General features: G+C 43.7%; 1 protein-coding gene across 2 annotated transcripts in view; it reads right to left on the reverse strand.

The window, feature by feature from the left end:
* The window catches only part of LOC119160937 (DNA mismatch repair protein Msh6), a 619,403-nt gene that overhangs the window by 119,567 nt on the left and 474,242 nt on the right, over positions 1-25,594 (reverse strand). For both annotated transcript variants that reach the window (XM_075880344.1, XM_037413220.2), the window contains one exon: positions 15,426-15,518. In XM_075880344.1, coding sequence (XP_075736459.1) covers positions 15,426-15,518 — 93 coding nt within the window. The remainder of the gene's footprint in view (positions 1-15,425; positions 15,519-25,594) is intronic.

Here is a 25,594-nt window from a genome sequence, read left to right on the forward strand (position 1 = left end):
CCCCATTGAAGCTTCTCTCGTTGCCACGCCTCAAGCTAATGGGAGCACTAATAAGCAGCAGATCGCTGAAATATGTAAAAGAGACATATACCCCCTTTTTTAACAGACCACTTTCTTTTATGTGGACAGGCTCTACAAATGTCTTGAATTAGATTCAAGCAGAGTCATGCAAGAAGTGTTAGTTAAAAATCGAATCACTGAAATCAAGACAGTCACAACAATAATAAATTGCAGCTGGAAGCACTGCCCAGGTGATGGAAATCCTGAGAATTCGCTAACAAGAGGTGAATCGTTGGACGTCCTGATACAGAAGAACGTTCGGTGGCATGGACCAAGCTGGCTGTGGCTGAGTCCATCGAATGGCCACAGAGGAAACTCTTAGCTGCTTAAGAGGATCATGAAATAATTGATTTGGCACAGTCCTTCAAGTAGATGACAAAACGCATGAGCGGAGAGCGCCAATCTTCAACATAACAAGGCACAGCTCTCTCATCAAATTGCTGAGAGTCACAGTGTGCGTACGACGCTTCGTATATAACGCTGATAAAAGTTGCCTGAAGTATGGATCTCTGAAAACGGAGGAATTATTGGCAGCTGAGCGTTATTGGATACACCAAACTCAAAGTGAAGCCTTTGATGAGGAAATGTTCACGCTTCTTAAGAAGCAGGTTTTAACTAAAAGTTCAGAGGTGACTAACTTGCGGCCATTTTTAGATAAAGAAAACCTACTTAAAATTGGTGGGTGGCTACAAAGCCTCAATGACAGCCTGGTACAAAGCACCTATTAGTGCTACCTGACGATCACTATTCTTGAAGTTCGAGATTCCCATGTCCGCACAATACATGGAGGCACAACTGACACGCTAAACCACCTGAGAGAGCGCTTCTGGGAGATAAGAGCTCGGCGAACAGTGAAAACAGTGATACACCGTGGTGCGTTATGTACCTGCTATAGAGCAAAGGCAAACTTGCCGCCACAGGCTCCACGAAAGGCTTCCTGCTGGCATTCCGAAGATTTACTGCTAGGAGAGGATTACCCAGCGTCATGTACTCAGACAACGCTCGATCATTCAAGAAAGCACAAGGAAGTTAAAAGGGATAGTTGACCGTATCGAAGACACCAGATTTTAGTCATTTCTTACAACACAGCGGATTAAATGAAAATTCATCGTGGACGCTGCTCCATGATGGGGTGGTTGGTGGGGAAGACGGATTAGATCGGTGACGACATCTCTGTGGAAAGTATCCGGACGAAGTAGCCTTTCTGCTGAAGAACTTGGTGCGCTACTTACCGACGTCAAGGCTGTTGTTAATTCTCAACCACTTACTTACACCTTTCTCGAAGCCAGCGAGCCATCAGCGATTACGCCAGCGCATTTCCTTTAACACCAGAAATTTATATTTACTACCTTGCCGGATGCTGACTCAACAAAAAATTCAGGAAAACACAGCAGTGCTAAGGAATATTCGTGCAGTTTACAACCCTGCCAAAATTTGTTCGATCCTTTTTAGAGACGTTGGAAGCACGAGTACATTCTCACTCTACCACCAGCGCATCGTTCTCCTGGATCATCCTCCCGCAATCTGGCAGTTGGAGACATCGTGATTGTAAGCCCACCCAACAAAGCGAAGTTTACGTGGCCTCTGGCAAGAATCAAAGAGGTTAATCTCGGCAATGACGAAGTCGTTGCCGAGATAAACCATGCTAACCATTGCTAACCATTGCTAACCATGCGTAACAGGCTCTTGCCTGTCACGCATGGTTAGCGGAAAAGTTTTGAAATGACCCGCACAGAAGATACACTACTTAGAGATTGGTGCTACCACAACTGAGGCCCCAGAAGATGTTTGGACTTAGGAAAGAAGACGAAGCAAAGGGCTGACCCACTACGCACGTGTTATTTTTCTTCGGATTCTCTGTTGCCATTAAAGCGTAGTTGTGTCTAGTACCCTCCGAGTTTTTTTATTGCCGTGTGCTACAGGATCGGGTAAATGTGCCATAACAAAATTAGTTATCTGGGTCCACTGATATGACCCTTCTTGATAATGTGCACCGTATGGCACATATATGTGCAATTCTGCTCATGTTGCAAGGCTATGCGCAGATTCTGTTTCCTATATATTGCACTTGGTCTGCAATAAACTTTGGGTGTCAGACCAGCGCTCTGTTATCGTCTCTTCTATTCCCTCCAGTTGTTTGCGCTGTTAAGCACTTTCTTCATCTACCACGGTTTTTGATGTTAATTAAAAAAAAAACATCGAGGCCGGACGGACTCCTTAATGCTTTCTTACATCGGTACGCAGAGCAGGTATCTTATTTTCTGACAGATTTATTTGATTTGCCCATTGCCAAAAACAAAATTTCTTACGAGTGGCATTTAGTACGCATCGCTCCCATCCACAAGAAAGGTGATCGTTTATCTGTGAAAAACTATCGTCCCATACCCATTACAAGCACATGTAAGTTGTTGGAGCATGTCATTTCAAAGTTCATTATCCAATTTTTTGAACAGTGCAATGTATTATCACCATTTCAGCACGGTTTTAAAAAACTTGTCTACAGTTACACACTTGCGACAACAGTACATAATTTCTCACATATCCTTGATACAGCTGGACAGGTTTATGCCTTGTTTCTAGACTTTTTGAAGGCATTCGATGAAGTGCCTCATGGGAAGCTGTTACAGAAGCTAGATTATTTGGGTGTTCCGTCAAATATTATTAAATAGGTTGGTGCCTACCTTCGACACAGGCAACAATTTGTACAAGTATCGAGTCAAACCTCAGAGCTATTGTGCGTGACATCTGGAGTGCCACAGGGAAGTGTTTTGGGAACTTTGTTGTTTTTAATTTACATTAATGATTTGGCAGACTTAATTAATAATGGCATTTGCATTTGACTGTTCGCAGATGACTGCGCTGTTTGAAAAAAATTCATTCTCCAAATGATCATGTACTATTACAACAAAACCAACGGGCTGTTGGGGATCGGCGCATTCAATGGAGCATGGAGTTAAATACAAAAAAGAGTGTACTTCTGCGAATCACAAAAAAGAAAATGCCTAGTATCTTCACTTACTTTATTACCCAGCGTCATATAGCGGAGGTAAATAAATGTAGGTACCTGGGTGTCACTATTAACAACAAACAAACCTGGTCAACACATATATCAGCTACTTGTACTTATGCGCTGCAGAAGTTGTGGTTTTTGAAAAGAAAACTGATAACGGCACCTCCAAACATTAAGCCTTTAGATTATAATACATGCGTCAGAACTAAATTGGAATATGCTTCAATTGTATGGGACCCCCACAACAAAAATGATGTTGCTGAACTAGAATGGGTCCAAAGAAAAGTAGTGTGCTTCATATTTATTAAGAATAAAGTTACCGACCGACGTTCCTTACTAACGAAGCAACATAACATCCCATCATTAGAATCGCGCAGAAAAGTCAACAGGTTGATTTTTCTTCAAAATTGTCTTAGCGTAAATACAAAAGTAACCATGCCTGATTGTGTACGTCCCCACACAGCTAGGAAGAATAGAAACAAAATCCGATAAATACAGCTTTTTCCCTAGAACTGCGTCCGAATAGAATGATCTGCCCTCCACTGTTGTTTATGCCAATGATTTTGTAATCAAACTGGAAATCCTATACTATCTACACTCAGACCTCCTTATAACATAACAGGATATAGCAAAATAAGGATATAACGAAGTAAATGAAATTCCCCTTGAAAGCTCCATTGAGAACCCTGCATTTTAAACCTCATTGTAACAAAGTAAAACTGACCGGTAAATGGATATAACGAACTAAATTAGTCTACCAAATAGTCCACCAAAAAAAAAAAAAAAACACACCATAGTGTGTTAAGAATATCGTTTCCTGTGCGAAGTTTGATGCTCGTTCGGCGCGGCTCTTTTGAAACTCCAGCGCCGACCTTACAGGCACGCCACGCGCGTCTGAGAGAGTTGTCCTCCTCACTCAGCCAGCGGAGCTGTTTGATTAAGCACTCAGTGGGTCACATGACCGAAAAGCGGCACCGTGGCGCAAAGCGATTTTCCTCTTTTTTAGGAACACACGATGGGGAAGCTTCAGAAGACTTACATTTATTCACAAATGAGAGGGCATCTGTCATTAATTAATGTAATCGGTGATGCGCCTCTGCACATGTTTGCCTCGCAGCGAGTCAATCAATTTCGCACACAGTTTGCAAAGCATAGGAGCGCGGCTAAGTCCACCACCAAAACTCTCTGAAGACGGCGGCAATGACTGCATCTTCGCTGCTACCCTCTGCGCCGAGAAAGGAGGAGAGTCTCCACGGCCACGTGGAGAGAAGCAGATTGGCATTAGAGAGAGAGCCGACTCTTCGTGACAGCTTTTTATTTATTTTTTCCTCTCTCTCTGAGCGTGGCCTTGAAAGGACATGGGTCTCTATGTGCAGAGACAGAAAAGAGTGAAGCGTGGCACACGCGTGTCGCAGATCGGCATTTGAGAAAGAGCAAACAATCCGCCAAAGTTTTTTTCTTTCCTTTCCTTCTTCACCTGCAGCCTTGACCAGTGCCGCCGCAGGATCGGGCATGGTGCTGAGAGCATTTTCGGAGCGCGGTATCAATATATTCGAATGAACCGTCGAAAGTGCTTGCGCGTTCAAATTACAGGGAGTTTTCGCTTATTACAGTTAAACCTGAATATAACGAAATTGATAAATTCCCGGGAAAATTCGTTATAAAAAGGATTTGTTGTATGCAGGTTCGGCACGAAAATTCTAAACATTGAACAAATTGAACAAAAAGGGGACTGAAGGCAGAGCTAACTCAAGACACTTATTTTCAGTAAAAAACTGCGTTATCATTGCGATAGCGATTGCATGGTAACTCTTGGCGGGTTTTCACTGTCGCCGCCATGTTCCTTAACAAGTCCAAATTGATAACATGCCCCCGCGCATCGTAACTTTCAAGAGCGGGTAAAAGCGCGCAGGCACACACACACACACACACACACACACACACACAAACACACACACACATCTATCATTAATGCAGCTAGGGCTTCTCTTTCACATCTTTATATAGTCAACATAATTGCATACTGCAAGGCAGCAAGTAGTTAGGCGCAACCACAAAAAGAAGTGACATGGACAGGAATCAGCGCTCTTTCCTGTCCTTGTTTTTTCCTGTCCATGTCTCTTCCTTCCGTATTTACCCCTTAACTCATTGCCTTGCACTGTACAAATGCTATGTTGATTCCACGTCGACTAACCTAAGCATCTGTCTGTATACAGTCGCTGATGGATTTGACTACAAACATTCAGACTTGTTGGATATTTCAGACTTCACAACAGCACCGTCATGGCTCCCATTTCACTAATGAACTTTCGCATAATGAACTTTCAAATGAATTTATGTTCCAAAGTACGATCTTCCAGGCTAAATTGTTTGTTTTGAGCTATGCTGCTCGATTTCACTAATGAACTTTAGCATAATGAACTTTCAAATGAATTTATGTTCCAAAGTTCGATCTTCCGGGCTAAATTGTTTGTTTTGAGCTATGCTGCTCGACTTCGAAAGCCGCCATGTTAGATTTTTTTGTTGGCTCGGTCGAGTTTGGTTTGCAGTGGCTAATTGTGTGGCCTCTGAGATAAGATTAGAAGCTAGCCCAATCTTTTAGTATCAGAAGCTATGTCTGACCTTCCTTGGCTAGCAAAATGGCAAAACCTTTCTTTTTCAGTCAGCCTTATTATCAATCATTAATGGGCTGGTAAGTGGTTTTATTTTCTGGACATATGTCTTTGTGGTCATTGTGCACATGGTCGTGTTAGTGGTGTATTTATTTATTTATTTATTGTACCCTCAGGGCCCGAGGGCATTACAGAGGGGAGTGGAGATATACATAACATAAGCAATGAAAAAACAGCAAAGAAAAAAACTCACAGCAAATAAGTAAGTGATATAAAGTAGGCATAAATGACAACAACTTATAAGAAAAAACGTATACTAACAATAACCTTATATATACACACAAACATTTAGAGAAGAATAATAGTTTTACGAAACATATTTTTATCAGTTATATAAGCGATATCATGGGGAAGATCATTCCAACTGACACAAGGTCTGGGCATGAATGAGTCATGAAAACATTTGGTGTGACATGATGGAACTGCAACTTTATTGCGGTGATCAATTCGAGCTGATATGTATGATGGCCTTGTTAATAATTTCTGTTTCAGATAGCTGTTGTAATAAATTTTGTGAAAAAGACATAATGAAGCTACTGACCAGCGATGAGAAAGAGGAGGAAGTGACAAACTTAATTTCATGGCGGTTACGCTGCTTGTTTGGTGATAGTTGGAGAGTATAAAACGGCAGGCACGGTTCTGCACAGCTTCTAAATCAGAAATGAGCGATTCAATGCCAGGGCTCCAGACAGATGCAGAATACTCTAATTTTGAGCGAACCACTGTTTTATAAAGTAATAGTTTTATTGAACTGGATGAATGCGAGAAGTTCCTGCGAATATACCCAAGCATGTGGTCGGCGTTATTTATGATGTAATGAATATGAGTTTTCCAAGACAGGTTAGAAGAAATGTGAACACCTAGGTAGTTATAAGAAAGTACAGTTTCAAGAAAGACATTGTTAATGTGGTAAGTGGAAGCTGGGCTAGAATTTTGAGAAGTGTGCATGTGCTTACACTTATTAATGTTTAGTTTCATGTTCCAAGTGTTGCACCAGACCAAGACCTTGTTAATATCGGGTTGAAGGCAAGAGACATCGTTATTGTCGTTAATTTCGCAATAAATAACAGAATCATCAGCAAAAAGATTAATTGAAGAAGAAATATTAGTCGGTAAGTCATTTACGTAGATTAGAAACAGAAGGGGCTCGAGAACGGACCCCTGAGGTACACCAGAACAGACTGGTAAAGGATGTAAGTCAAAGTTGTTTGCTGTTACGAATTGTGAGCGGTTTGAAAGAAAACAGATCAACCATGCAAGTACATTAGGGTCAATGTTAAGATTACGTAGTTTAAGAAATAGAAGTTCATGCGAAACTTTGTCAAAGGCTTTCGAAAAATCCAAATATATACAGTCTGCCTGAGATCCGTGATCGAGGATGCCATGAAGTTCATGTGTGAAACTTATGAGTTGGGTTTCGCATGAAAATGACTTACGGAATCCGTGCTGGGCTATAGTGAAAAAAGAATTCGATCCTAAGAAAGAGACGAGATGAGAGTATATGACGTGCTCCATGATTTTACAAGGTATACTAGTGAGAAAAATGGGACGAAAGTTGTCAGGGCAATGTGTATTTCCAGACTTGTGCAGAGGAATCACCTTCCCAACTTTCCAATCATTGGGAATACAACCTGTTTCAAGGGTTTGTTCAAATAGTATAAGAATTATGGAACAATACAACTTCGTATTAATCAAGATTTGGAATTTATATTGTCAATGCCACAAGAAGAAGAAATTTTAAGATTTTCTATAATTTTCTGAATGCCGGATACGTCAAAATTAACAGGGTCCATAGGAGGAACTTCACAAACAGGATAGTTATAATTATCGCAAGGAACATCATTAGAAAAAGCCGCCGCAAAAACATTGTTGAGAACAGAAGCACATTCATGTGACGGGACTGCAACACCATCAGTAGATGTAAGTAACAATGTGGTGGTGTATTTCTTGTTTATTACATTCCAAAATTGTTTAGGATTGTTAATAAGCATAGCAGGCAAAGTGTGGTTGTTGAACGTGTCCTTGGCGCTCTTTAAGTAGCATCTGGCAGAAGCTGTAACAAGAATATAGAAAAAACAAAACAAGAGGACGACCTTATTTTCATGTTTGGCAGTCTCTTGCCATTATCTCTCACAGGGTCGGTGCTCTCCCATGCTACTAAGTACTTTGTTCTGCCGAGCATCAGGTCAGAAGTGCGCTTATACCTATTTAACCAGTAAGTGCCTCACAGCAGCGATTCTGTTGCTACCACAGCAGTGGTAGATGCTTGACATTTCACCAAGGCTGTGGTGGAGCAGGGTGCACCTAAGGGCCTTTACAGGACCTTATAGGGCCATCTTACGAAATGAGTCATCATCAACTTGACTGTGCAAACCCTGTGCATTCGAAGTGTAGTTGCGCACCACAATTTGTGGTTCTTCCGTAGTTCTGACAAACCACAAATACAGTCGCTGACCGATTTTTCGGACCTGGCGGGACTGCAAAATAGTCGGAAAAATTGCACAGTTTGAAAAAATAGTCAAGTTATGAAAATGAAGCTTATTTAGATTATAAAGACCTGAAAAAATCCTCAATGATGCTATGCTTCATCCTGTTCTCGGGAACGTGCAAATTTTGTTCTATTTGGGCTACGGTAACATGGTAGGCAAGCGCGCTGGCTATCACTGCCGCCGACTGTTGCGAGTGGCAAAGCAACAAGCAAACCAATATCAATGCCGGTCGCAAAAAGATGCATGCAACGAAACAGCCTATTTATTCCCAGTACCACCTTCCGTTTTATTCAACAATATCCATGGTTTTCTAAACCTTTAAAGCGACTTGAAAATAAGAAAAAACGGCTTTTTCGTGCAGCTAAACATGCAGCTACCGCCAGCGCATGGGATAGGTATAAAGAAGCTGAAACCTTTTATTATAATGCCATTCGAACCGCAAAAAGAACATTTTTTTTATACTGATCTTCCGAAGATCTTGGTAAATACCCCCAGAAAATTTTGGGAGGTAATTAACCCTAAGAGAATTTCAGGTATTATTTTGAATAATCCTTCGGGCAAAGAAGTTAGTGATTTTGAATGCGCAGAAGTATTTAACTCAGCATTCGCTTCCGTGTCCACAAACGAAACTAATAGTCCCCTTTCGATTTTTCCGTCTAGCATCGTCTCTGTAATGCCCAGTATTGATTTTGTCGCTTCCGGAATAATATCGTTAATAGACAAAAAAACTCAATCTCTCTTCTTCAGCGGGATCAGACGATATCACCTCAAAATTTCTGAAAAATACCAAGCACATGTCTGCCATATACTTATCACTATTGTTCTGTCAGTCATTCTCCACAGGTAACCTACCAATAAACTGGAAAATAGGAAAGGTCATGCCAGTCTTCAAATCAGGCGATAGATCTTGTCCTCTCAATTATCGCCCCATTTCCTTAACAAGCGTGCCTTGCAAGCTCATGGAGCACGTCATTTACACCGAAATCATGCACTTCTTGGACTCTAATAACTTTTTTCATTCCGCACAGCATAAATTTCGAAAAAATTTTTCCTGTGAAACCCAACTTGCCCTTTTCGTTCATGATCTGCACACTAACCTGGACAATAACATACAGACTGATGCTATCTTTCTTGACTTTGCAAAGGCATTTGACAAAGTACCCACAACCGCCTGATGTTAAAACTTTTGAAATTAAACTTAGACCCTAAATTTTAACTTGGATTCGAAAATATTTGACTAATCGTTACAATTTGTTACCGTTAATGGACAGAACTCTTACCTTGTGGCAGTAACATCAGGCGTCCCGTAAGGATTTGTTCTTGGACCCCTATTATTCCTAATATACATGAACGATCTACCTTTTCATGTATCCAGCAATATTCGTATGTTTGCAGACGATTGCGTTATATACTGTACTATTACTAACACATCAGCCCAAGTTGCATTACAAGATGACATTAACCATGTGCTTAACTGGTGCAATCGTTGGCTAATGACACTAAACACTAATAAATGCAAGTTCTTCTCGTTTCACCGTCGGTGCAGCCCCCTCACCTATTCTTATCAAATCCGTAAAGTTGCATTAGAAAATGTCATCACATACAAGTACTTGGGAGTCACTTTGAGTAACGATTTATCATGACGCGTCCACATTAGCACTATCATATCATCAGCTAACAGATCGCTTGGGTTCTTAAAGTGGCACTTACGTCATGCTCCCCCTCCTGTACAACTACAAGCTTATAAATCTGTAATTCCCACCCAACTTGATTACGCGTCGTCTATCTGGAGCCCTCATCAAGCATACTTAACCGACGCACTAGAATCACTCCAGAATAGAGCAGCTAGATTCATTCATTCCTCGAATTCATATAGCATCAGTGTTTCATCTCTTAAACAAGAATCCAATCTTTTAAACCTTAACATACGTCGCCGAGTTTCCAGCCTCATTTTGTTCCACAAGCTCTATCACAGTCAACTCGGCCACCCGCCCCATATCTTGCCTCCTGCCCGCACATCTCACCGCACCACTCATTCTTTTCATGTAGGCCGGCCATGCGCCCGTGCCACGACATTTTCCGCCTCCTTCTTTTTTCGTGCAGCTTCCAACTGGAATAGCCTTTCCACTGATCTCGCCACCATAATGTGCCACTTAACATTTACACAAAATGTCACTCGTTTCTTTTCAATTTGAATACATTACATTGTTTCTTTTTGTGCCACGGGTTCTCACTTTGTCTTCTTTTTTTTTGGCAATGTGTTACGCCTGTTAATATGTATACTGATCCTGCACATGTATTATTTTATGCGACTGACCCGCGTGTCCCGGGTCAGTCGCAAGCACCGTGACCACTGGAGTGCTAGTGAGCAATCAAGAACACCAGCGAGCATGTTACATGCACAACGGCTCAAACACACTTGATACGCGCAACACACTTGATACTTGATACACGAAACACACACACTTGATATGCGCACAACGGCTCAAACACACTTGAGTGGACGTGCGAACAGCATCATTGGACGGTTGCTTTACAACATGCGTTTGTCCATGCAGATAGCGGGATGTCTTCAAGTTTGCGCGGCATCGAACTCTCCAGCTGTTATCGCTTCGTGCGCACCTACTGATTGCGGCCACCGCCATGAAGACTACGCTGGACATGACTTGCTTTGACAACCCTACTGGACCATGGCTCCATTGCACAAGTTCAGCTCATCACCTACGACATCACCATTTCCTCTAGATATAAACGGACGCCAAAGGCCCGCGCTTTCCAGTGGGCGTGCGAACAGCATCGTTGTACGGTTGCTTTACAACATGCGTTTGTTCGTGCAGATAGCGGGATGCCTTTAAGTTTGCGCGGCATCGAACTCTCCAGCTGTTATCGCTTCGTGCGCACCTACTGATTGCGGCCACCGCCATGAAGACTCCGCTGGACATGACTTGCTTTGACAACCCTACTGGACCATGGCTCCATTGCACAAGTTCAGCTCATCGCCTACAACATCACCATTTCCTCTGGATATAAACGGACGCCAACGGCCCGCGCCTTCCTGTGGGCATGCGAACAGCATCGTTGGACGGTTGCTTTACAACATGCGTTTGTGCATGCAGGTCAGTAATAACTCTTCGTTATTTGCTAAGAAATCTAGCAATGCCTGCCTTTTGCTGTTCCCACGCCCACGAGTGCTAATTGTTTTATTTGTGCAATCATTTGATGTTTGTGGTCAGCTGCTTTTGCAGTCAGGAAACGTAGTGTTAAACCCTGGCCCTTCTACTGGTGCTTCTGGCGTTGTTACGCGGTCTAAAGACAATGCTAGCGAGGAGGCAATACAGAAAAAACTGAATGATGTGTTAACCCTACTACAGAGCGTCAATTCCCGCACAGCTAGGATGGAAACGGAACAGTCACGTTTAATTATGTCTATTGCAGAGTTAAAAGAAGCTCAGGAAACTATGAAAAACAACATAGCCAATATTGATATAAGGCTGTCCGCTGTTGAAACCAACGTTACTAGATACTTTTTTCAGTTTGCAAACTGCGGCGCCGCGAGTGTCACCCTTCCCTGTACCGGTCAAAAAGCCGCAAGCGCGCCCCCTCTCGGCGGTGCCGTCTGACAACGGCAGAGTTACTGCAGTTGTGTTCTTATGCCGGGTGCTGCTTTGTTGCTTTCAAGTGTGCTTCGTAGTCATCGCTGTCACCGAGTCCCAGCAAGATTTATTTCGACGTAACTCGCGTAGTGTGTGCTCTGGCTGCAACTTACTACGGTAGCGATCAACGTGGTGCCCGGCGTGGCACCGACGCTGTCAGCGTTGGCGTGATCTGCATGGTGCCGGGTGTTTTTTAATGTCTTCAACTCAGTCATCGCTTTCCCTGTGAGCTACACAGCTCACATGTGTCATGTGACGGTTCTTGAATGTGAGAAAACATGCCTCGCTGCTTTGTGACTGGTTGCCGAAGTGGGTACGATTCGACGAAGTACGCGGCCGAAAAGAGACATTTTTTTCAAGCCTCCCGCTGAAAATTCATAGAGGAAAAGCTGCTAAAGATTACTTGTGAAACGGCCAGAAAACCTGAAGAGCAGGATGACGACCACTCTTACTTCAAAGGAGAAGTGGACGACGCCATTGTGTACTACATTAGTGGATATGTAGTGTACAAGTTTGAAAAGCACACAGCATGTCTTCTATGCTTAGAAGATATAAGCAGTGCAGCGCCCGTCGTTGGCTCTGATGCCTATCTGACAACCTATAGAAGTTTCAAGGAAGGCTGCATGAAGCATCCAACAGCTAAAATGTTGCGTGTGATGAGAGTTGTTAATGATGTAGTTTCTGCAACATTGGATGAGGCTGGTGCTTGCGAAAATATTTTCTGGAAGGTGCTAGAAGAGCTTGAAAAGTGCAGAATTGCTCGCTTGGGCTGTTCAGACCATGAATCAGCATTCACTTGCCAAATATTGAACTTTGTCATTGTGACAAGAATGCATTTCTTTTCCAGAGATTTCAACCATAAATTAGAAAGCAAGGAAAAGGTGGCTGTAGCAAACAAAAAAGCACGTCTCCTGTAACTCTGGCTCTTGCCTTTGAAGAAAAGTGGCTTTCAGTTTGTTTGTTTCAGTGTTCAGTAAATTGTGTTTAATTTGACTTTGTTCAGTGTTCAATAAATTGTGTTTAATTTGACTTTGTGTTCTTGTCATCTCGCGCATTTTATAGCCTTAAAAAGGCCAAATTTTTATTGAAGTAGTTCGGTATCTTTCTTCTAAAATAATGCGAATCATACGATTCAGTTATCTGGAACGAACAAGTCGTTCTGGGCTTTACACTTTAACATATCCGGCATCATTAGATGGCTGTAGTGCGTGGCTCATCGTACAATAATATCGAAGGTTCTACGGGCCAAAACCACGATATGATTATGAGGCACGTCGTAGTGAAGGGCTTTGGAAATTTTAACCACCTGGGGTTTCTCTAACGTGCACCTGAATCAAAGTGCATAGCCCTCTAGCATTTAGACTTAATGCTGTGGCCCACTGTCAATGGTTTTTTTTTACATAGGCAATCGAATTTTAAAGAACAGGAACGCAAAAGAGCTGTATGAACAGAAGTCCCGCAAAATTCGGGCATCGCGCTCACGTCTCTGCCGTGTGGCATCGCCTTAGCGGCTCAACTGGTGATTTACTTGCACACTCGTAATAACCTTCGCTCACCCTCTCGGGAAATAACTCCCATTACACAAAATTAACCGCGTAAATTCCGTTTAACATTGCGCGAAGGCTCCATTACGATGCGGCGACCGGTCAAATGGCGTCGGAAGCGCCACCTAGAGAGCGGGAAACGAAGGGGGTCGCGTTTCGCCGCCGCATCCCGGCGGAGTTTGCAAACTGAGGTAATCTAGTAACGTTGGTTGAAACTAGGACGCCTACCACTAACACCGCTCAACAAGACCTGCTGGCCTTATGAGAACTCGCGGATAACCTAGCTCGTGAAAATGACAAATCGCGACTTGGTCAATCACAGCTGGAGGACAGGCAACGAAGAGACAATTTATTGTTCTTCGGTGTACAAGACAGTTTATCGGAAACATGGGAGGCCACAGAAGAAAAGCTGTTAAACATGATTTCTAGCTGCTTTACTCCTGGGCTTACAAAGGACGCACTAGAATGTGCTCATAGAATTGGTGCATTCTTGGAGGGAAAATGCCGTCCGGTAATCGTGAAATTTCGTTCCTTTAAAACGAAGCAGCTGATTCTATACCAGTCAGTGAAACTCGGGGATAAAGGCATCAGTGTAACAGAAGATTTTTCTTTAGAAACGCGCCAAGCTAGGAAAAAGCTGCTTCAAATTGCAAAGAATCGGAGGTCATATCACAAACTGAGGTACAACAAACTGTACATTAACGGTCAGTGCTATAGCTACAGCGCAGCTCGTGATCATGTTTTTATGAAAAATAATTTTCGGGCACAGACATCGCGTCACGATATCGACAATTCTAGTATCTGTGACTTGTCACGTACTGAGCATACTGATCGCTCTGCTCGTCCGCTGGTCCAGAGTCAGCAGTTAACCCGTGATGTCACTGTTCTACCGCACCCTGCACTATAGGTTTGCGCGAGGGGCAGTGGTTCAGTGCCTACTACCGCAAATTCTGTCTCTTTTCTTTTTACAAATATTAGAAGTTTATTACCAAAGGGCGATAAACTTGACTCTATAATCGATTCCTGTGATGCTGATGTTTTGTTGACTGAAACATGGCTTACTTCTAAGGTAACGAGTATGGAATTGTTTGATTGCAAAAAGAAGTTCAACGTATTCCGCTTCGACAGAGGCCAAAGGTGTAGCGGTGGTGTTTTGATAGCTGTTGCAGATAATTTTGTTGCGTTGCCCATTAATTCCCCAAGTAACCTGGAACTAGTCTGGGTTGAGCTTAGCGTACGTTTTAAGGAGTTGATCTTGGGCATATGTTACCGTCCCCCATCTTCGTGTCCCACTTTCGTTGATGAATGGCATGACGCACTTAGCATGATCACTATACATTTTCCCAACACTTCTATCCTCTTGGCTGGGGATTTCAACTACCCCTAAATTGTGTGGAATAATGCATCGCCTTATCCTAGCCCTTTCTCGACTGAGTGTAACAAGTTTTTGATGACTTGTCGGGAATTCAACCTGTCACAACTTGTCTCTGAACTTACTCGAACTACCTCAGCCACATCCAGCATTTTAGATCTCGTTCTAACTAACGTACCGCACCTTATCTCTTCACTCGTGTATCTACCTGGTCTCAGTGATCATTCGTTACTCCATTTTGATCTTGAAACTCCTGTCTGTAAACACATCAATCAGAAAAAATATATTAGAGACTATAAACGTGCTGACTACAACACGATGAATCGTGAGCTAGCTCTTTTTCTCGATGATTACTTGCAGGAGTTTTCACTGCGCTCTGTGGACACTAATTGAAAATTAAACGTTTAAGGGCATTGTTGAGCATCTTATTGACGCCTTTGTGCCCCTCAAATCTTTGAGGTGTGAGAGGGAATCACCTTGGTTTAATAAGTATTTGAAAAGACTGTCCAATAAAAAGAAACGTTTGTTTCGCTCTGCAAAGGTTATGAATTCCGAGGTGCAATGGGAATCCTATTTTTTTCGTGGCTGCTAAGTACAAAGCTGCAGTAAGGAAGGAGTGACTCACCATGTGGGCAATAATTACAAGCAGACCAGCTTGGCGCATGAGAGTGGATTTACCACCCATGTTGGGTCCAGTTAGAAGGGTCAGCACAGGATCCTGCACATAAGAATCAGAAATCGTGCATGCACTCACTAGTGAGACACAAAGTTTTAGGATTAGAAGTAAGGAAGTGATACCTGCATTCTAACCTTTAATATTCATGAAAATACCACAAACATGGTGGCAGCATTTCTTGCAATACGTGTACACTTGTGACCCATAAAATTTGAGGAACACAGTAAAAGCTACTTAATTCATACTCGAGGGGAAGTAAAATTGTTTGAATTAATGGAGCAGCACTAAAACGTATGAACATTGCACCACACTGCAGGGCAGAATCCAAAGAAGCCGTCTCTGAACTCGTTATCGCGAACTAGACGCTACTACACGTTTGTGACAGGTGAGTTTGTTGATTAAGTTCACCGAGCTTTTACCAACAGAATTAATTTATCAGTCAATGATACGCCTGAAACAAGCACCGGCACGCATTCGTGTGAGCAGTGAGCCCTAAAGTCGAAATATGTGATACTACTCATGCTGCAAAACATTTTCACTTACATGGTAGTTATACAATCGAAATAAAAAGTTGAATTCGTTTATAACAAATTTGAAAGTGCCACGATAAGTATCATAATATCAGTAGTTCGTTGTATATAGACTTGCCTTAAAAACATGTACTGAGCAACGAAACCACTCTTTCCTTTTATGTATACTTTTTAAAAAGTGCTAACAACCACTCCAGTGAAGGTAGGCATTTCAAGTGTTAAGTGACGGCTGCTTATGCATGACTGAATTAAACTACGTTTGCAATGAGGTCGTGCCGTTTCAGTGGAGCATGGAATTGGCATGTCGAACGAATCAAACCTGGATAGTTGCATAAAACACGTCGCCTACTCTGCCCTCGCCGTTGAATGCCAGGTCGTTTGCAGTTTAATGTATGCATGCGGTTGTGCATTCTTCATGAATGCTTCACTCCAGATTGTGCTCAGGTGAAGCAAGTAGCTGGTTCAGCACAGCAAAGACATGCATTTTGCAAGTGATTTGCAAGCGCATGATGCCGCGACGGCAAACTTGCAAGCAGCAGCAGGACGCACTTGTACTTGCATCACTTCACGCGGTTAATTAAAGCATGCACATCCAAACAGGCATTGGCAGATGACTGTGATAAGGTCTTCGGAGATGAGTCAAAATGGCAAATTTTCTCACCATACACCAGCCACCTCGCCTTCGCTTTTTGCTGAAGCTTATCTGTAAAGGCATCGCCACAACTAATTGGATGTCATTATTACTCATCAACCTGTCTCTGCCTTAAACAAAAGGCTTGAAGAGCTTTTGCGGCAGTGTGGCGTCAACATTGCAGAGAGTTTTTTGTGATAAAAAGTTATCACTTCTTGCAATTATGGCTTCTTTTGTTTCAAACCTTGCTTGGTTCATCGTCGACGGCCGTAAATACAGAAAATGGTGCCAGAAAAGCTTTCCAAGCGAAAGCTGACTGCAAGTCTTCATGCTGCCTATATTTTTTCTTTTTCTCACCGCCATTCTGCCACCGAAGAAACTCCTGCAAAGTGAGTATTCCCACTCACAGCGTCCAAAGTATGCTAGCAGTTAGCGCGAAAATCTACAAGATCTGTGTAGCACATAAACTGCAGTGAAGCACGTGCCTCTCACATGCTTTAGAATGCCTCTTCCAACTTCTATTTCGCTTTGTATGTGCCATATTTCTAGCGCAACCAGGCCCCGGAAACTCTCAAGTTCAAGTGATCACCTGTAGAGGGCGGAAAAATCAACCGCGGCGCGTTTCTGCTTTAAACACCCAGAGTGGATCTACTAACCTCTCTCACCACGCGCGCTGTTGCACTTTCTTGTAGGGGCGCCCTCGTCGGGGCCAAGTTCTATTTTAAAATGATCAAATACTACGTCTTCGCGTACCACTACACATAAAAAACAACTTGTTCTTCCAGAAAGTAGTTTTCTTAAACATGTGCTGCATCATCATTTTTTTGTAATAGTTTTTGCTCCACCTGACTCGAGGTCAGCAGCAACCTATTGACATCATTATCCTGATTTCAAAGTTTGCGGCGGCCAACGGTTGCGATGGCAGGTAACGGCTCACGGTACGTTCGGATGTGTCTCGGGCTGTTTCGTTTCGCTGTAAATATTTCGAGCCTCTGCCGACCGACACACTTTTTCTCGTTCTGTTTATTTTGACTTGTTAAAATGCTTTCGCGAAGGGAATTCAAGTGACTTCCGAGGAACGAAGTGACCGCTGAGTAGAAATCACTTCAGTTTTTCAAGGACGGTTGCTTGCTGAGCTAGTTGGTTCATTTCAACATATGTAGTAGTTTTTTTTGCCAATGACCACGTAGGCGTCAACGGTGGCTGCGCACTGCAATATTAAATTTTGAAATTGTTTAACGTCTCAATCTGTAACCCGAAAAACGTGCGTTACTTGCGGCGTGGCTTCGCGTGGGAACGAGTCGCTGACTCAATAGTTAATTCTGAAATTCTATCACCAGGTAACACCAACCAGGCCACTGCGAAGAAAGAAGGCAAATAAATCACTGTTGCCTCGCATGTGTTTTCGTAGCTAGCCCATATATTAGTGAAAAAAAAAAAAAAAAAAAAAACTACCTACTAGTGAATAGTTTACCGCAGTCGCCTTTGAGAAACATAACATAATTATGGGTCTGGTTTTGCTTAGTCTGACAAAGAAAGTGTCACATAAATGAGAAACACTTCTTTTTCTGCCACAGCCTCCTGGCCCACCTGACATGGAAGCAGCTGTGTACAATAGGCAAGGAACCTGCTAGAAGACATGCCTTGTGAAGAAGCAGCTCCAAGTGATACACACACACACACACACACATATATATGAGTATATTATATACATTTACGAGTATATTGCATATATGTATAAAATACTGCTCTTTACTAGTTAACTGAGTTTATTAGTTTACTTTGGAAAATTTCGTGCATTGATTATGCATTGCTATCTGGTGATATTACTTGTTTTGCCACACTGCCATGCAACGACAGGATGACTACCCCCGAATGTCCACTCTACAAGCACGTTGAAACATGTGAATGAACACTACAACAGGTCATCTTGAACCTCACACATGTAATGCTGTATTTGTGAATGTTTTACCGTGCATATCATGAAGGGGTGCTTTAGATTGGCCACAAGCATTGGCTGTCTACCGTGGCATGGAATGTACACTTCAATAATGTTCAAACTGTAACACTATTAGTTAGATTGTGCGGAACTACTGAGCTCAACAACACACTGTTTGATCCCAGCCACAGTGGCCATATTTCGATGGGGGTGAAACACTAAGACACTTGTGTGCTTAAGGGTTCGTTCAATTAGCCTGCACCACATGATCCATTTTACAAAGTGCTACACCTCGCCATTCATTTCAGTGGTGCAGCAATAGCATCTTCTAAATCGTGCCATTCATTTCAAAAAGTGCAGGAGAGCTACAGCACCAGAACTAGTTCATGACTTTCCTGCACCTTCTTCTCTGACGGCGCTGGTTTGGTGCAGCCACACACACAGCTTAACAAACAACATAGCATTAGACGTAGGTACTGTACCCACCTCTACAAATGCGGCGTGTTTTGCCAAAATGTTTGCACCTCATTAAACTAAACAAACAAAAATAAGGATTCCACCTTGTCATTCACTTGTGATGCCGCACTGCTGAACTCATGCTGCACAAGTTCTGAACTTCTCGTGCACAGCTGTGAACTAGTTCCAATTGTGCAGGTGAACTAAACTAATTCTTAAAAGATGGAAGCTTGAAAATATGAAAAATCTGTTAACATAAGGTGTCAGAGTAAATGTTTCAACAAGCAGTCTTGTCTCCTGTGAGGCTACAATAGCATTTGTTTGAACACATGGAAGCCAGAATCAATCTAAATTTGCCCACTACTGTACGACTCACGATCACTTCATAGTAGGTATGTGAATCGTCAGAAATTATTAGTAATTGCAAAATGAACACCCCCCGTGAGAGCATTCACAGGCTTTCCAACATGTAGTTGTGCCTTGTGACAGTTAACAAACAACACCTAGAACTGCTTTGTCTTAATTAACTCTGTTTAGCTCATACAAGTTTACAAAAACATGTGCCAAAGCTTATAAGGCTGCACTCAATTGCTTTAGCTTTGCACATATGTTCAATGGGGTCCTAAAATAATAAATTATAAAGGGATGAGCCTTTGCAGCACAGCTTCCTCAAAGACGTGAATGCCGTCGTGAGGAGCAAGACTGTGTTCATTGCATGTGAGAGAAACGTCCCAGATTTTTTTGAGCACATCTGCTTCTGTTTAAATGAAGCTGTCATAACTATAGTGTCTACCACTACAAAGTGAACTTCTGTGCACTACGGTCATAAAAAAAATCTAGGAAATCGCACAAGTAGTTGAAACATACATGATCTTGTCTTATCCACAGCCACACTGCAAGATAGTACGTATTTCAAGTCCTAACCTCTAGAAGTAGCTGGGAGAAAACAACTTCAGCTTTCAAGCTCAAGTATACTAAAAAGTAAACACAACAACAAGTCTATAATAAATGTGACCTTTATTGATCCAGTATTCAGACAGATTCACATTATGTACTACCAATTGATTTCAGGAGTGCTTGCTTGCAAGAGAGTGCTCAAGTTCTATCAATGTGTCTATGAAAAAAAGTGATTGCACTTTTCAGTTTAATGTATGCATGCGGTTGTGCATTCTTCATGAATGCTTCACTCCGGATCGTGCTCAGGTGAAGCAAGTAGCATGTTCAGCACGACAAAGACATGCATTTTGCAAGCGATTCGCAAGCGCATGATGCCACGACGGCAAACTTGCGAGTAGCAGCAGGACGCAGATAGTGTACTGTAAGAGCATAAAAAAAATGTACAAACAATAAAATTGGACAATGCACGCTTAAAGCTTATTTTCTTAGAATTGGGCCTTTTTGATCTGTAAGCACACACACCTCGTAACTGTTTCTTTAGCATACATGTTCGCTGTATACTCAGCAGACCGGTCATTACCTGCGACGAGAAATTCTAGTAGTAGTAATTGTGTAACTTAACTCTAACAATAAATGTAGCAAGACTGAAATAATATTGTCACGACGTCAAAACAGAGGTCTTGCCGTAGAGACTGAGACACCAGAAGCAGGTCGATCTTTTTAATTAGAACGCGCAAGCGAGTTCTTCTTCGTCCATTTCGTAGTCCTTCGTGGCACATGCACAACTGTCATCATCTTTCTTGGGCAAGCACGTGACATTTGCCTCCCTCCGAAAGAAGCATCGTCCCGATGCACAACTTAGGTGCTCTACCAGGCGTATGAAGTGGTCGTACGAAAACGGTAACCGGGAGCTAATTAACTCGATAAATACGGTTTCATACGCACGACGTGCACGACTTCGGGCGAACGCTTTTGGCGCTTAGAACTACAATTAGTGTCGGGAACTACTTCGTAGTTCACGTCGTTCAAGCGTCGCGTGACGCTGTATGGACCAAAGTACCGTCTTAGCAGTTTCTCAGACAGTCCACGTCGACGTATCGGAATCCAGACCCACACTTCGTCGCCTGGTGAGTAGCTAACAAACTTGTGTCGGGTGTCGTAGCGTTGTGCATCTTGATGCTGCTGATGACAGATGCGCACGCGCGCGAGCTGTCTGGCTTCTTCGGCACGCTGAGTGAATTCTTCGGCGTCTACATGAATGTCGTCACACTCATGCGGCAACATGGCGTCCAATGTTGTCGTGACTTCGCGACCATAGATCAGACTGAACGGTGTCATTCCAGTGGTTTCTTGTCGAGCGGTGTTATAAGCAAAGGTCACGTACGGCAATATCTGATCCCAGTTTTTATGTTCCGTGTCAACGTACATACTGATCATGTCTGTGAGGGTCCTATTGAGGCGCTCCGTCAGTCCATTTGTCTGCGGATGGTATGCAGTTGTTCTCCGGTGAGCTGTACCACTGAGTCTGAGAACCGACTCCAAAAGCTCTGCGGTGAAGGCAGGTCCTCTGTCTGTGATCACTGTTGTCGGAGCGCCATGCCGAAGGACGATGTTTCGATGAAAAACTGAGCGGCTTCTGCTGCTGTGCCACACTGCATAGCTTTAGTCTCCGCATAACGGGACAGGTAATCAGTGACCACAATAATTCATCTGTTCCCTGTTGTGGAAGTTGAAAAGGGACCCAAGAAATCCATTCCGATCTGGGTGAACGGCTTTTCTGGTGCTTCGACTGGATGTAAAAGACCGGCTGGCTTGCTGGGAGGCGCTTTGCGTCTTTGGCAGTCGGTGCACGTTCGCACGTGATGGTTAACAGCAGCAGGTAACTTTGGCCAGTAGTACTTGCATCGTAGTCGGCACAATGTTCGGGTGTAGCCTAGATGACCAGAAGTTGCTTCATCATGGCACGCTTCCATAATTTCTTTTCGAAGAGAGGCAGGCACCACGAGCAAGTGCGGGTTACCGGTTGATGAGAAGTTTTTTTTATAGAGAACATCGTTTCGCAAGCAAAAAGATGGCAGTCCTCTAGCAAATAACCGTGGGACGTCTTTACGTTGTCCTTCTAAATATTCAATGAGTGGTAACAGCTCAGGGTCACTGCGCTGCTCTCGTGCAATAGTGGCCGTGTTGACAACTCCCAAGAATGTTTTCCTCATCAGGAGCGACAGTTTCCACTGGCGACCGTGAGATACAGTCGGCGTCGGTGTGCCTCTTCCCAGATTTGTAGACGATGGTCATGTCAAACTCTTGAAGTCTTAGGCTCCAGCGCGCCAAACGACCAGATGGATCTTTAAGGTTGGTGAGCCAGCACAAAGAGTGATGGTCGCTAACAACTTTGAAGGAGCGGCCGTACGAATACGGAAGAAATTTGATGACTGCCCACACCACGGCGACACACTCCTTCTCGGTGGTCGAGTAGTTCTCCTCCGTGCGAGAGAGAGTTCTGCTGGCGTAGGCTATTACTCTTTCACAGCAGTCTTGCCACTGCACCAGAACGGCACCTAGACCTACATTGCTGGCGTCAGTGTGAAGTACTGTAGGGGCGTCCTGGTCGAAGTGCGCAAGGACTGGAGGTGTTTGCAAGTGTTGTCGCAGTTTATTGAATGCCATTTGCTCCTGTTCACCCCAAAAGAAGGGGACGTCCTCACGTGTGAGTCGTGTCAATAGTGCCGCAATAGACGAAAAGTCCTCGATAAATCGCCAGTAATAGGCGCACAACCCTAAGAAGCGTCTCACAGCCTTTTTGTCACGGGGTGCAGGAAATTGCGCTACGGCGTCTATTTTGGACGGGTCAGGTCGAACACCCTCGTGACTGACGATGTGGCCTAGGAAGCTGGGTTCGTTAAAACCAAAATGACATTTTTCTGGTTTTAAAGTCAGGCCGGCGAAGCGTATGGCTTGGAGTACGGTGGATAGACAACTGAGATGTTCCTCGAATGATGCTGAGAATACAACAACATCGTCCAGATAGACCAAGCATGTTTGCCACTTCAGGCCCGATAGTACGGTGTCCATGAGACGCAGAAAAGTGGCTGGCGCCGAGCACAACCCAAAAGGAAGCACCTTAAATTCGTAAAGGCCATCAGGCGTCACAAAGGCCGTTTTTTCACGATATCTCTCGTCGACTTCTATCTGCCAGTAGCCGCTTCGGAGGTCCATTGAAGAGAAATAGCACGCATGACGCAGCCGATCGAGTGAATCGTCTATGCGAGGCAGTGGATAGTCGTCTTTCTTCGTGACTTGGTTCAACTTGCGATAATCAATACAGAAACGCAAGCTGCCGTCTTTTTTCTTGACCAAAACTACGGGGGACACCCAAGGACTTTTCGAAGGTTGTATAACGTCATCCACGAGCATCTTCTGTACTTGCTTCTGAATCTCCTCGCGTTCTTTCGGAGCCACACGGTAGGGGTTCTGCCGAATCGGTCACGTGTTGTCTTCGGTAATGATGCGGTGCTTGGTCAATGGTGTCCGCTGGACTTTTGACGTACGCGAAAAGCAGTCTTCGAATTGGTGTATAACCCCAAGCAGACGCTTTCTATCAGAGGGCGGTAGCGTGGAGCAGATGTCCACCGACAAAGTTGTCGAGGCAGGGACTGTCGCGTCATCTGGTCGCAAAGCACAGCAATCCCCGGCTTGGTCTATATCGTCGAAGTAGGCAATTGCGGTACCCTTCTGGATTTGATTGGGAAACCTTGTCCTGAAGCCGCGCTATTAAACTCGAGCGCTGCAATACAATGAGAGCGACGTTCATTCAGCGGTCTCGATGTTCAGTTATATGCATATGCTTGTTAGCTTTCAAGAGTATCTACGCATGGGTTAAAAGCTTTCGATATGTATGAGTGACTTGTTTTGTTGGGACCCGACCGTACACACTGATTGTACCGGCTTGGACACTCGCAATAAACGATGCAAACCTTACTTGATTGACGTTTTTGCCAGTCGAGGCCAGCTAGGTCACCTGGCGATAATTACAGAGGCGAAACGCGATTTAGCAATGAAAAAAAAGAAAGAAAGCCAGAGGATGCGAACAGTGCAAACCAGCCGCGCCCCCCTCCCCCCCACCTTCAGCATAAAAATGCGTCTGTTTATTGATGATGATAGTACTACCAGTGCCACCTTGCCTCGCGGTATTGCAGTTCAGTACGCAGCCGCTACGTATTTGCATGATATTTTGATACAACAGCCCAAAAGTACAGTTTCTGTTCTCTAAACTGGTAGGTGTTCTGTGGTCCAACTGTGTCAGAAGTCTTCATTGTAAAAGCAGGAGGCTTTAAAAAATGTTCGCTATATGTGGACATAGTTTCAATGGGTAGCATAGGCTAATCGTAAAAGCACCGAAAATGGTTGTTGTGATGCAGGTGTCTCCACTGCATATGTTCTCTGGACCAGAATAAGGTGAAGTCAACAACATCAACAAAATTTTCATTCCCTTGCATTTGTTCCGTTGCGATGCCACGAGCAATGTTTATAGGTTGCCCAAGAGCTCTAGTGCAGCATCCGAAATCTTGTCTGCAAAGAAATGGTGCTATTTCGTTGCTTTGCATCTCTAATAAATTTAGTTTGGTTTGGTTTTGCACAATACTGTGATCACCCTAGGCCAACTTTTGCGAGGAGTGGCAGAAACTGGGCGCTCCCAGTTTGAATTACCCATTATTGATTTCGACCTGTTCGAATTACGCGGCGTTTTCCCCCATACAACTTGTCATGAGTAAAGAGATGGCGTATAGACAACAAAGACGACGAAGTAGGAGAAGCGGGCCGCACAGGCACGAGCACGTGCATGAAGTAGCACTTGGTGTGATACGCATGACATGAGCCATTAACGAAGGTGGCAGTTTGATGAGCTAGCATTGTTCGCGTGGCTACAGGAGAAGAAAGCCACATTAGAATCTACGTTCTGTCGACCGGAAGCAGCGAGCGTTCAGTTTGAAAGGCCGCGGCATTGGCACTTCGTGGCAAGGCCGTTGACCTTGATGACACTCGGGTGAAGCTACGGAGGTGCTGTAGCTTCTTGCGGCAGTTCCGGACCCACCAGCAGCAGTCACCTTTCAAAAGTATGCCAGCAACAATCCCAAGAATGCCACGTCATCACATTGAGCAGGGGGCCTAGCTGTTTTTAAAAGCATTTTTAAAAGCGGTTTTGCTTTTATGTTGCTATCTCATGAAAATACAGTTAAACCTCGTTATAACGAGACGGGCTATAACGAAATAGTGAATATAACGAGCAAATCCTAATTCCCCTTGAAAGTCCCCATACAAACCAATGTATTCAAAACCTCGTTTTAACGAGGCAAAATTTGCCTGTTATGGGATATAACGAACAAGTTTTGTTAGGAAGTAAAATTTTGAGCCGATGTCACGACAGTGCACAACGCGAATTTGAGACGGCGCGCAACGCGAGAACTGTATTTAGCAGTTCAAAACTCCCGCCACGCGCCCTCCAGCAACGCGCGCAAAGCAGACGGCACGCGCTGTTTCCGGAGGAGAGCTCGCTGCACGTACGCCGCTTGGCTACCACCGACAGCGGAGCGCTCCGCGAACTTCTCGCCCTTTTCTTTTCTTTTGTGTCTTCTCCCTCTCCCCTTTCTCATGGCGCTGAGGCGTG

This window comes from Rhipicephalus microplus, chromosome X (assembly GCF_043290135.1).
Source record: "Rhipicephalus microplus isolate Deutch F79 chromosome X, USDA_Rmic, whole genome shotgun sequence".
NCBI lineage: Eukaryota > Metazoa > Arthropoda > Arachnida > Ixodida > Ixodidae > Rhipicephalus > Rhipicephalus microplus.